A 13,851-nucleotide genomic window follows, 5' to 3' on the forward strand; every position below is an offset into this window, starting at 1 on the left:
GTGATGGTCAAAAGACCAACAGTTTAGTGCAAGCCTTGCCTTTTCATGAGCCCCTGATCTCTAATTGGGTCATGTATCATTCTTGCAAAAGATTGGCAAAATGCTCTGGGAATTCGCTGTTTCCTCCACTTTAGGTAATGCTTATGTTAACTTGCTGTCATTGAAACTTCGTGGATGCTAACCGTTTCCAGGTTGTAGCTTCCTCAGGGTTGCCAAGCCACCTGCTGGGGCCACCCGTCTTCAATTTCAGTTGATTGAACCTCCTTAGTTACAGAGTGAGGTTAGGACCAGAGCTTCCTGATTTGTCGTCATTCCAGTGCTTGGTAGAGAGGGAAGGAAAGAGCCTGTACTAAGTGGCAGGCCCTGTGCAGGGGACATAGTGTATGTACTGATATCCCATTTAATCCTCACAGTAATTCAGTGAGCTTAGAGGTCATACCTCAGTTTTAGAGATGAGAAATCAATGCCAAGAGAGATTAAGTAAGTAACTTGCTGAAGGCTACCCAGAAAATAAGACTTGAAACCAGTATGCTAGTACAGAATCAAATACCTATGCTTTTATCACCCAGAAGAAAAGGAATGGATGGGCAAAATTATAATCAAGGCCAATAGGAGAGTAACAGAAAAAAGACAGTAGTTGCAAAAAGCAACTGGCTTTTTTTTTTTAAAAACAGAGACAAAGGGTCCATGATGATTATTTTTAAAATATAAGTCAGTCAATATAATGGGTCTGCTATTAAATTTTAAAAAAATATTTTAAAATAAAATGTGAAATTTCATAAGAAAGGTTAAAAAATAATTTGAGCATATATGCCCAAGTGTTTAAGGTTGCTAAAATCTCTCTACTCCCCATCGTAGGGAGTAGATCATATTATACAGCAATTTTATTCTAGATTACATTTAATGAGTATTTATTATGTTCTAGGTGCTATTTCAGGCTCTTGTATTAAGTCATTGAATCCTCTAATTGTCCCATGGGGTATATGTATACAGTATTATCATGACCATTTTGTAGATGAGGAAACTGAGACACAAAAGGATGAAGTGACTTGCCCAAGATTATACAACAAGGAAATCTAGGTTGATTGAACCCAGGCAGTCTGGCACTAGAGCTAGTGCTCTTAACTGTCATGCTTGCTGCCACCAAACTAGGAAACACCAACTCCATTTCCACAAATGGATAAGACAAAGGCTCAGAAGAGGACATCAAGGCTGCTATACACAATTAGTTTTTCTGATTAAAATTTTTGAAATGCATCCTAGCCGGTTGGCTCAGTGGATACAGCATCAGCCAGCATGCAGAAGTCCCGGGTTCAATCCCTGGTGAGGGCACACACGAGAAGTGACCATCTGCTTCTCTTCCCTTCCCTCTACCCCTTCCCTCCCTCTGCCCCTCCTGCAGCCAGTCCAGTGGCTTGATTGGTTTGAGTGTCACGTCAGGTGCTGAGGATAGCTTGGTTGATTTGAGCATCAGCTTCAGATGGGGGTTGCCAGGTGGATCCTGGTTGGGGTGCATGCAAGAGTTTGTGTATCTCCTCTCCTCTCACTTAAAAAAACTTTTTTGAAATGCCATCCTTATAGCTGCAATATGTTTGAGATCAAGTTGCCTTACATGTAAGATCTCTTATAGATACACACTTGTATCTGAATGAATAGTGAGCGACACCATGGCCAGGCCTATCTCCAGAGACTTGTCTTCTCCACATCTAGTACTTGCTACCCCAAAACACCCTGACAAGGGTCAGTGCCTCTGGATATAGCCTATGCAGAAGATACAATCACCTATTTCTCAATTCCTTTAGCAAAAGCTAGGATTCTAATAATAGGTGCTCATTTTTTACAGTTTATAGTTCTGAAAAGAAAAGTTGGTTTTCAAGAGTGTGAATTGGTACCTTTCTTTTGTGCTTTCCTGCCAACCTGAGCTTAATGTGGCCATGATAACTCACTGGAGTTACTTGCCTGACTCATTCTTTCTATGATAAATATGTCTTCATTATTTTTATCCTCAGATCCTAGCCTCGTGCCTGGCCCCGTATATAAGTACTCACTATTTGTTCAACGAATTATAACTTTTATCACTTAAGACTCTTCCTATCTCTCTGTTTTAGATTAAATTCTTTAAACCAACTAATTCCCATAGCCAGGGAATGTCCAAAGACCCTAAGATTTCTTTCAATTCCCATGGTCTTTTAATATCAGTGTCCTCTCTGCTCCTAGCCCTTGTATCCTCACGAACACAGACAGGTTATGAAAAATTATGCACCTCCATCAAGTGTTTTGTAATCCAGGTAAAAATATTCTGCTAATTTAGAAGGAGGTGTTGGTGGAGAAGGGGAGTCACATCTTGGAGCCCAGAAGATGTCCCACTCATTCTCTGCATGTCTCTCTCTGCCCCACCCTATGAAGCAATAAAAAATGTCATTACCTCCTAAAGAACAGTTCCAACCACTCTAAACTGCTCAAGATTTCTCAGTCCATTGCAAACATTTAAGGTTTTCTTCCAGATAATGCAGATCTCCACTAAGCATAATTTGCTCTCTATGTTTATGGAATAACATTTTTCTAACTTCCTACAGAGTGAATTAAAATAAGAAGTTACAAAGTTACAGTGACCACTTTGTTACTTCTTCCTTCCTCGCCGGCTCCTCCAGTTGTTTTTCAAAATAACAATAGTTAGACCCTTCTTCTACTGCTACAAAGTCTAATGTGGCTGCAAGTGGACAGTGTTGTGTTTCTAGTGAAGAGGAAAAAAATTATAGCCAACATTTTTGAATACTTACTATGTGTGAGGAACTAGTATAGGTTCTTTTAATACATTATTTTATTGAAATTGGCTTAGAGAGGGTAAGAAATGTGTTGAAGGTCACAGAGCTAATAAGTGGTGGAGTCTGGACATTCAGATTCATCCTATTCTAAAGTCCTTCCTCCTAAGCACCGTAGCATAGTGCCACCATAGACAAACTACTTTTCAGTTATCAGAGGGAGCCCTTAGAAAACATCACCCTCCATTTTCTACTTTCCTATAATCAAAGGAACAATAAATACAGACATATGGTTGAAAATATAGATTCTCAGAGTAACTTGAACAATAATGTAGAAGTTCCTTCTTATAGGAGAGATTCAAGACCACTCACAGGAGAGAAGATGAGAGAGAACAAATTAGTTTATATTCCCTGTGGTAGCTTTAAATGGAGCCATCTAGACCGGGACAGCCGCTTAATGAGCTCTCCTCACAAAAGGGGACCAAAATACTGCTCCAGCAACTTGTGCCTTTTGGACTTCAGATTTTAATGGGAATCTCCGTCCCACACATGCATACACACACTCCACACTCAAATGCCACTGGACCAATTTGTTTTGATTTAGTTTGCATTAGATAGGATACTGGCGTGGGAAGACGGGAGAGGGGTAGTTAACGTTTCTTCTTGTTCTACTTTAGTCTATGTAGCAAGAATGATTCATTTTCCTAATAGCTACACATTTCTTTTTGTTACAGAGGTTCACCAGATAGAGATGGAATTGTAAGTATTTAAATGATAATTTTTAGTAAGTTTGCACTTCAATATATGCTATATTTAAATTTCTCAAAATCCCATTTCTTATTTCTTTTTTGAAGGGAAAAAATAACTTTAAAACTTTTCAGAGCTCTCACTGTTATAATCTGTTGTAATTGCATGGAACATCCATGTAATCTTGGTCAGGTTAAATTTATTGTATTTAAAACCCTGCCCCAGATTAGGCAAGCAAACTAGTCATCAATATGGTGGGTCAAAAACCAGACAGTTCCTGAAGGGGCTGCTACCATCAACTGTTATTTCATTTCCAATTTAATGATATAAAAGCTCATTATGTGAGAATGTTTTTCTCCAACAGAGGCCACAGAGTCATAATGGAGCTGAGATCCAATAAACTTGAAAGAAGCTTTTCCTCTTTCGTAGTTGAGCTGCAGATGCATTTTCTATATTAAATTCACAAGTAGGGAATGGTCTTGAAACCACTGATGTCTGAATTTACAGGCTGAAAAAGGAAAATGTGTCCCCTGGGTTTAAATTTAACAGTAACTCTGACTCTTTGCTGGTAGCCAGATTTCTTGACTTTTAAAGAAGTCTGGTGCCTTGGCTTGGGTTTATCCGAGTTGCGCTTATGGGAGTCTGCACCCACTTCTGAAATGACTTCCTTCAAATCAAAATCAGATGCTTATTCAGAAGGTTCAAAAGAACAGCTGTTACTGGGAGGAAAATTAAGGACTCACATTAGGCTCATTGGGCTGGAGTGGGAACTAAAATAAATCTGGTGGTTAAAAAAAATTTTTTTTAATCACCCTTTATTATTTTATACCTACATTGGGTTGTTAATTGCAGCTATAGTGGGAGTTTTTCTCCCACACTTGACTCAAGGTTCTTAGCTTTGGGGTGCCTTTTGCATTCATGTAGTTCTTGCCATGAACTGTTAAGAAAATAGACTGAAATTGACCAGACATTGGGTCACACTATAATCAAGGCTCTATTCAGCAGGGGAAAAAGACCCGGAAGACTCAGCTTCTCCTTACCTCTTGCTTCTGGCTCAGAGCGCTCTTGTTAACTGTCTCGGGTACTCTCTGCTTCTGTCTGGGTCCCCGCCCTGGGTTCTCTGTCACCTCCATCCTGACCTCTGCAGTGCTCTGGCAGCTCTACTCTGCTCTCCCTCCCTGCCGCTCTGGGATGGATTGCTATTTTTTGCTTTTTTCTCTCTGCCACCCTCAGTGTTGTCCTTTTTCCTTTTTCTAAAGCCTTTCCCACCCTCCCATTCCTTTTCTGTGAGGCCCGTTGTTCCTCATTGTTCTCAGCTCTTGTAGGGACCACCGGTCTCAGTCTCTGGTAGACTGTCCCCCAGGTGCCTGATACAGGGCTGGCATGGAGCGGGCAGCTGTGAGGTCCTGATGCATGAGTGAGCCTGGCCCTGACTGTGTGGACTTGTCAACTCTAGCTCAGGGCTTTGTACCGGAGTTCTCCCTTACCACCACCATTCCAAGTCATATAAACTTATTAATACTTGTGCTCTCTTTGTTTCTTAATTAGAAATGCCATAAATATCCATGGTCATGATTATTAGAAAAAGAGAATTATTTCATTTCAATTTCTCAGGAAATAGTGCAGAACCATTTGATAAAGAGGACATTCACAATAAACGCATGTTCTCTGAGACAGGATGTGCAGTGGTGTAGGTCACTGGAAATTGTTATCCAGCTGCTAGTTTTGCTATTTGGAAATGTTCCCCAAGTTTCCCTATGAACTATGGTCACCAAATTTGAAAACTCCTTGTCATACCAGTGCCTTAGAGGTCCAAGTTTCTGTTTGCATTCAGTTCTTAGAGACCTCAACCTGATTTTCTTTCAAATTCAGATTGATTTCTTTATGACCTTGTGTCTGTGGACCAGTCCACGTTTACATGGCTGACATAGCTTCCAGCTTATTGTCTTCCGAATGTCTGAAGTTGAAATTTATGGTTTCACTGATGTAGTTCTAAAAACTAAAGGTGGTGGTGTACCTACTTAATGGCTATAAGTGAGTTTGTCAACACAGGACTACAAAGTAGGTTCAATGTACTTAAGCTTATTTAAATTTCTCAGAGTCCAGTGCAGCCCATGCTGGTGACAGTGCTTCTTTGGTTTAATCTACAGAGACTGTGTGTCAGGGTTCCACGTGTGAAGGCGGGCTTGCCTTGCTCCCCACGGAGTTGAGTGTACCTACTCCCCGCAGTTTGTCATGGCGTCCGAGATTCCAGGCAGCTGTGTGCACCATGCATTCTAACCCTGAGGTGAACTCTCATCATGCAGGGTACACTTCCACTTTTCCTCAGCAGCTCAAATTTCCATCCACCCAGACTGAGGGCACCGTCTCTGCTCATCCTGAGCAGCTATGCAAGAAAGGGCCCAGATTTGGAGGTGTCAATTGTGTGTGCTGTATGTATTGATGAACCTCAGGAAGGCTTTGATCCACAGTAAAATATGGTGGCACTAGACTTTTCATACTTTGATTAGAAATACAACTATTTTTATTCTGTCTTAGTGTGTCCTAGTGTTCGTCCTCTACCTGTAAATTCAGTCCTGGCTGAGTGAAGATTAGACCCACATAATCCTGGCACCTGGGATGTTGCTTCCTCCTCCTTCCTTCTTCTCCTGACCTAGCTACACTGCCCTGCTGAACAGAGCCTCATTATGGGCCCCAAAGTCCACACTTTGTTTAAGAAACCCTGCCAAGATTGGTAGGCCCTATAATTTGGCCTAGAAATTGTTTCTTTTATGGTATGTTTGCTGATTCCATGTGATTCTTTATATGTGTCTTGAAGAATAAACATATCCTTTAACAACTTTTTCTACATTAAAACAATCAATTCCAGCAGCCCAGCCCACATGAACCACCCTACAATAGCAAAGCAGAGTGTGCACGTGAAGGAGGAAAAAAAGTTTCGGTAAGGAAACAGATTTTAGTTTAAAATTTCCAAAGGGTTGTAGAAACAGTGAGTAAAATCCCAATTCGAAATTTGGAAAAATAGAATAGCATTTATTTACTGCACCTTAGAAGAACCTTTTTAATTACTTCCAAATTACTTTTTGAATACCTCGGCCAATTTTTAAATTAATCATGTAGGCTCTATATACTAATGTCTGAATATACCGAAGAGTGATCAGGAATAAAAGATGTGTGTTTCCTTTGTCTAGGACAAAGGAAAGGTATTCAGATTTTTAAAAGAATCCATTTATAGGAAATTTTTGTCTCGAATATAAGCGTGACCATACAGATGGAGTAATCATCTGTTAGGATAAGCATTATCTCAGTAACATTAGGAATTTGGCAGGACCTTGGCTTGTGGGAAACAGTGTACTTCACCAAAAGATATTGAATCAGTGATGTTGATCTTGGCCTAGGCTGTGCAACAACTATAGCAGTGTTGTTCAATATGATAGCCACAAGTGGCTATTTAATATTCAGTTTCTCAGTTACACTCTCACATTTTAAGCATTCCATAGCGACTTATGGCTAGTGGCTACTATATTGGACAGCACACATTTTTATCTTCACAGACAGTGCTATCAGACAGTGCTGCTCTATAAGATTATTTGCAAAGTCAGTCAAGTCTACCTCAGTGACAAAAGGGTAATATTGAGGCAGTACATTCTGTGTCTTGAACACTTCTCACCCAAGGATCACCATGTGGCCATGAGCTGACCTAGGAAAACAGGAACACTCCCATAGGAAATTGAGGACTTTGATAAATTTATAATTAAACACAATTTTTATTACATTTATTAATTTAGGCCATTGTATTATCTGAGAACAGATAATAAGTTTTACCAAAGTAAAATATCTATTAAAACAAGATTAACATTGCTGTGAGCCTCAATTATCTTTAAATAACAGTCATATATTCAAGTTATAAAAGCTAATTATTCAAAATATAAAATTTTGGAAAACAAACAAAAGAAAAAAGTAAAATAATGTATAACTCCAATCCAAGAGAAAAAGCACTGTTTATATATTGGTGAATAGCCATTATTGCTAGTATTTATACTATTAAGCTTAGTTTTCAAATGATATTTCCCCACTTTGCTTTTTTCTTTCTTGCTTCTTCAAAGTTTTCCATTTGAAAATCAGAAAAAGCCATTACCTTCACTATTACCACTATAAGCTACACTTGCTTAAGTGGATAAACCAGAAGTATTGTTTCTTTGTGGGGGGTCACCAGAGAATTTCAGCCAGACTCTGCCTAACTTCAATGGATAATTTCCACCTGTGAAACCAAATATATTTGTGAGAATTCACTAGTGTGAAGGAGGCCAAATTGCTGATTCCTCCAAGAAAGCTGTGTGTGTGTGTGTGTGAGTGTATGTGTTTTGAATATCTGTCCAAAAGAATGTATTGTTATGATTTGTTGCTTATGTTTAGTATTTGTGTATAAAATCTTTCTATTTCAAAGGAAAAAAATTTGTATTGGTTTTGCTTTCTCTTCATTTCAATCTTCCATTGGTTTCCATGGAAACTGGAAAAGTTTCACTTAGCCTAGATTTAGAAAATTCGGAACATTCAGAACTTTTCATCTTTAACATTGTATTTATATTGTCAGGGAAATAGTAGTACTATAGTGATCACAAAATTCATGAGTTTAGTTCTTTGTTATAAACTTAGTTTGATTCTCATTATTGTAAGTTAAGTTTGTATATTAAATTTATTGTATGTGCTTTCTAAGAAAGAGTTGGAGAATTTTGCAGAGACCTATGCAAATAGATTGGTAAAGTAGGAATTAAAAAAGAAATCAAACAGGACAAAAAACAAACAAAAAAAAGAGAATCATGCCCATTCCCCATGGGAGAGATCTTTTATTATTAGTTGGCACATTATTTAATGGACCATGTCCAAAACAATAGCTTGATAGCTTCTACAGGAGTAAAGTTGATGTGACATGTTTTTAAAACAACCTCTGCTCAAAGTGGAAAGAATATCAGTGAAGCACTAATTCAATGAAGGCAATTATGTGGAAAAATTAAAATGATGTAGTCTGAGTATATAATCTTTTTCAGGAGCAGAAAAAAGGAAGAGGGGCACAGAGCTATGTTCTTGGGTTCTGGTCTGTGCAAACATTGGCAGAGTTCTTGCATTTGTAAATTCCAGCGCAGTAGCAGTGCACAGGAAGAGGGAGGGCACAAACATTAATTGTTCCTTACTAGTCACTCTTACTGAGCTGTTGTTGGTTCTTAGAATGCTCAGTCAACATTCAGTAAGTATTAACCAGTGATGATGGTTACTATGTTACCTCTAATTGGGTTTTCTAGTGGTCCTATATGCAAACATGAAAAGCTTACTTCTTCCACCTATTTGTTAAATTGAGTGTTAACTGTTCACAGTGTGGTCCAAGTGGCCTTCATTTGTGATTGCAGAATTAGAAGTCCTGTCTTCAAGCCTTGTGTGTCACCATTTAATTTGTGTTGTCCTGAGATCTGCTAATGCTCAGTGCCATATCATGGCTCTGTGTGCTAAAAATACCGGAATGCTATTGAATAAACTCTCTATTACCAACTTAATTGGTAATTTTTCTTTGGATGAGGCCATATCCTTGCTCAAGTGCTTGTGGCCATATATCATGGTTGTACTAGAGACCAAAATAGAACTTTAAGATAATCCAGACTGAGTAATGCTGATATCCAGTCATCTTGCAATAATGTATTTTCATGGAGCCATAGGACCCATGGATGACAGAAATCCACTATTAATTCTACAATTTTATTTTAACAATTTGTTAAGAAAAACCACTTATAAAGAATATCAACACTGCCTGACCAGGAAGTGGTGCAGTGGATGGAGTGTCAACCCAGGATGCTGAGGACCCAGGTTCAAAGCCCCAAGGTTGCCAGCTTGAGTGAGGGCTCACCAGCTTGAGCATGGGATCATGGACATGGTCCCATTGTTGCTGATTTGAAGCCCAAGGTCGCTGGCTTGAGCCCAGGGTCACTGGCTTGAGTAATGGGTCACTGGCTCAGCAATAGCCCCTCAGTCAAGGCACATATGGGAGAGCAATCAATGAACAACTAAGGTGCCACAATAAGAAGTTGATGTTTCCTGTCTCTCTCTAGTATGTTCCTCTCCCTAGCCCTCTCTCTCAATTAATAATAATAATAATATCAACACTTTTTTAATACCTAGAAGCTGAATTAACTAATTTGGAGCTGATTTCCTTTATATTCTTTATATTCTGTCAAGGGGTTGGTTTGGAAAAAAACTGAGTCAGTATTAGAAAACCTAAAAGATTACTTAACGACTTTGATGAATATTCTTTGGATATGTTAGAACTAATTGTATATTAGAGGAATATAGAAGTCAAAATATTATCATTTAAATATATATATATATCTGATTTTATGCCCTAAAGGTATAGAAAATTTAGTTATAATATAGGTGCTCCTAATTCTTTGGTAATTGAATAAAATTTGAACAGCTAGTGGTTGATATCTTATGCTTAGGTATCCTAGAATCTTTTGTGAAATAAATGTGTAATCTCTATTATGCAGTGTCAAGGCAACTCAGTTTACCATCTGTCACACAATGTGGTTGCTCAATAAGCTACTCTATTTTGTCTCTCCAGTCCTGGATTTTGATAGCTCTTGCTAAATAAAGATAAGAGTTAAGTGTTCTTTATTCCTTTTTTGTTTCATTTAAATGTTTCTCTTCTAAATTTATTTTCAAATTTATTACAGAAGAAAAGCAATGGAGCACCAAATGGATTTTATGCAGAAATTGATTGGGAAAGATATGTGAGTATCAAAAAGTGATTTTTTCTTATTTTTCTAAGTATTGATTTAAGTGAGAGAGAAAGAAAAAGAGAGAGACAGACAGACAGACAGACAGGAACATCAATCTGTTCCTGTATGTGCTCTGACCAGGAATCAAAAGGGCGACCTCTGTGCTTCAAGACGATGCTCTAACCATTTGAGCCATCTGTCCAAGGCAGAAAATGATTTTTTCTTTATCAAATATTTTACAAATTTGGAAATGAGTCAAGGCATTCTTGTATTTAAAATAGGACATTAAAATAAGTAAAACACACCATGTCATCAGGAAACACCTGGCATGATTAACACGGCATGGAGGTTAAGAACACTAGAGGCTGTTAGATGCCAGTTCAAGACCCAACCCCTCCACAATTAGCTGTGTGTGGCTTTGGATACTTATTTGCTGTCCAGCAAAAATTAAGTCAGTAACCACTTTATAGCATTGTTGCAAGGATTCAGTGAACTATTTGCTTATAATAGTGTTATAAGGGAAGCTATGACATATATTAAGAAAGGGTGATTTTTTAATTAATTAATTATTTTTACCTAGAAAGACTCTTGTTATATTTTCTAAAAATTTTAAATATGCATGAATGCCATACTCGAAGCAAACAAGAAATATGACAATTAAAATACTAAATTACTCATCAAGTACTACTTACTACCCGCACAGCTAGCCCACAAATCCTAACCTCCAGTGCTGCCCCTGGTCATAATGCAAGTGCTTAATTGAAGCATAACTTTCCTTAAATTTTTTTAGTCCTAAAAATTAATAAGGTCACATAGGAATTGCTTGCTTTCTCTAAGTAATAAAAGGGTTTCATTCTTAATACATTATATCACCTTGCTTTTGGAAGGGAGTGGGTAAGAACCAGGATGGCTTCAGGGAGGATATGATATGACCTTTAAACAAAGCCTTAAAGTATAAGTTGGGGTTCACTAACTGAATATTTGAGGAAAGAGAATTCCAAGCAGAGAGGATGGCATTTATGAGGACCCTGAAATGGGGAAAAAGAAAAAAAAACTTACAGCATTCAAATTATAAAAGTTAACAATGAGAAGAAGACCTTAGGGCTGAGGGGGGTCAAGGAAGAGACTCCTAAGCTGAGGCTACAGAGAGATCATGACCAGGTCCTGCAGGGGCCTGCGGGCTACACAGAGGCACTAGGCTTTTATTCCAAGTGTACTGAGAAGACGGGGACACATTTTTAGCAGGGAAGTGACTTTAATACTCTTCCCCCCCCCCTTCTTTTCCAAGTGAGAGGAAGGAAGCTAGAGAGACAGACTCCTGCAGGCACCCCAACCTGGATCCACCAGGTGACCCCACTCTGGGGTGGATACTCTGTCCATCTGAGGGCATGCTTGCAACTGACCTATTTTTAGGGCCTGAGGCTGAGGCTCTTGGGAGCCATCCTCAGTGCCCGGGTTGATGCGCTTGAACCAAGAGAGAAAGAGAGAGAGAAGGAGGAGGTGGAGAGGTAGAGAAGCAGATGGTTGCTTCTCCTGTGTGCCCTGACCAGGAATCAAACCCAGGATAATCACATGCCAGGCTGATGCTCTACCACTGAGCCAACCAGCCAGGGCCAATACTCTTTTATTTAAAACAAACAAAGTAACTGAGTACTTAAGAAGGTCAGGAGGGAAACAATAAACAAAAAATGGCTTTTCCATGCACTCAGGCCCTCTTCCCTCCTTGTGGTCATGGCACTTTTATTACTTCAGTGACTCCAAGCATCTCTCCCTCTGTTCTCTCTGACTTACTTCAACTTCAAGAGGGCCACTTTTGAACTCTTCTTCACCTTCTTCCTCTCTAAGTTGCAGGCTATAGTTTCAAATACCTGGGGTCAAGGAATAGGTCTGCCATTTGCTAGGTGGATTCTTTGAGAATTGGCATCTGATTTCTCTTAGTTTCCTTCTTGGTGAATAGAATAATTCTTTTCACATATGACTGTTATGAAGGTTCAATACAATAAAAGTATAGGTTATAGCACTGACTAATAACTAAAATATGATAACTAATTCTAATCATGCAAACTGTCTTTGATCTTTCCTGTCTTTTTTCTAAAAATGTTAGTTGTCCATTTTCTTAGCACATCTTACCAGCATAATGGAAGTACTTTGAATTAGTTTTCCTTTCTCCATTTTCTTCTGTGCCCAATCTATCCTGAAGTGTACTTCTCAAACACCTTAAGATGCTGCTTCCAGCATGTCCTCCCCTACTGAGACGCTTCAGTAGCTATATCAAGTCTGAACTCGCCCCTTGGCAAGTTGGCCACCTATGGTCTTATTTTCCACTGAGTCCTACTTTCCAGTCATGTCATCTGAATAGTACCGTTTCTGCCCTGGAGTTTCAATATAGGCTCTTTCCCACGAATGGGTCCCTTTTGTCCTCTCCCTCTGTCCCAAAAGGCACATGCAGATCCTCAATTCTTTCAAACCTCACTACTTTTATTCTTTCTTCAAACTCTTATCACTGATTTCTTATGTGTTGTAGTTTATTTTTTGCCTACCAAAATACATTTCGATTTTCCATAGGACAAATAATTTTATTTTATATCCCTTAATGTTGCTTAGTACAGTCCTTGACTTACAGGAAATGCATAATAAATTCTTTCTGAATGTTTTCTTTCATTGACGATTGTTGATTTCTAGTTTGTTTTCACAATAAGAAAACTGCCCAAGTATCCTTAAGTGAATATCTAAACATACACTGCTTGGCATTCTCTTTCAAAAGTTAAAATCCTCACCTTCAAAAATAAAAGACACGTTTATAGCCTTAAGTAGAATGCTCTAGAAGGAAAATTAATTCCTTGATCATTGTCAGAATAATAATTGCACTATGTGCACTTGTATTTTATAGAACTCACCTGAGCTGGATGAAGAAGGCTACAGCATCAGACCGGAGGAACCTGGATATATCCTTTCTTTATTTTTTTTTATTTTTGTGTTTATTTTTTTCTCATAAAACAGTATTATAAATTTAGGTTTTGAAAAGGTGTTAAAATAACCCAAGCTTCTCAAGTCCTGTTATCATAATATTAGAGAAGAATAAACAGCAAAGAAAACAGCCTGATCACTAACAAATGGGCATTTTGCCTTCATCTATTCATAGCAAAGAGAGAGAAGAAAGAAAAGAAAAATGTGCTGAAAAACAATTGTGCAAATCCAATTGTGGATATTGGATTGTCTGCAAAAGCCTGGTGTGACAATGTCATTTACCTTGATTGGCAAATAGCTGTTATTTGTGTTTTCCCCACAGATCATTTGTGGGCAGAACAGGTCACACTCTGAAACACTTAAAACTCATTATAAGCCATCAGTTAGAATGGCTTTCCTCTCTGTAGACGGCTGGACAATAAGTGTATTGAGTGTGACATAACAAATGGCCAACTGCAGCAAAAATGTAGGACATTACAACTATTGCTCCCTGAAATTTACCATCCTTCATCATGTTTCAAGGAAAAGTGAATAAATTCTAACCTTTCCTGCTTTACTCTTTTATTTGTTAGTTTTGCTTTGATTTTCTGCCATCTTCAGGACCCTTCTGT

General features: G+C 38.5%; 1 protein-coding gene across 17 annotated transcripts in view; it reads left to right on the plus strand.

Annotated features, from left to right (window-relative positions):
• The window catches only part of SGIP1 (SH3GL interacting endocytic adaptor 1), a 223,780-nt gene that overhangs the window by 96,552 nt on the left and 113,377 nt on the right, over nt 1–13,851 (plus strand). For 11 of the 17 annotated variants that reach the window (XM_066376506.1, XM_066376505.1, XM_066376507.1 and 8 more), the window contains 4 exons: nt 3,497–3,521; nt 6,379–6,450; nt 10,229–10,285; nt 13,164–13,218. In XM_066376506.1, the coding sequence (XP_066232603.1) occupies nt 3,497–3,521; nt 6,379–6,450; nt 10,229–10,285; nt 13,164–13,218 (209 nt within the window). The remainder of the gene's footprint in view (nt 1–3,496; nt 3,522–6,378; nt 6,451–10,228; nt 10,286–13,163; nt 13,219–13,851) is intronic. The other 6 variants (XM_066376509.1, XM_066376522.1, XM_066376512.1 and 3 more) reach the window with 1 other exon arrangement.

Source organism: Saccopteryx leptura, chromosome 3 (genome assembly GCF_036850995.1).
Source record: "Saccopteryx leptura isolate mSacLep1 chromosome 3, mSacLep1_pri_phased_curated, whole genome shotgun sequence".
NCBI lineage: Eukaryota > Metazoa > Chordata > Mammalia > Chiroptera > Emballonuridae > Saccopteryx > Saccopteryx leptura.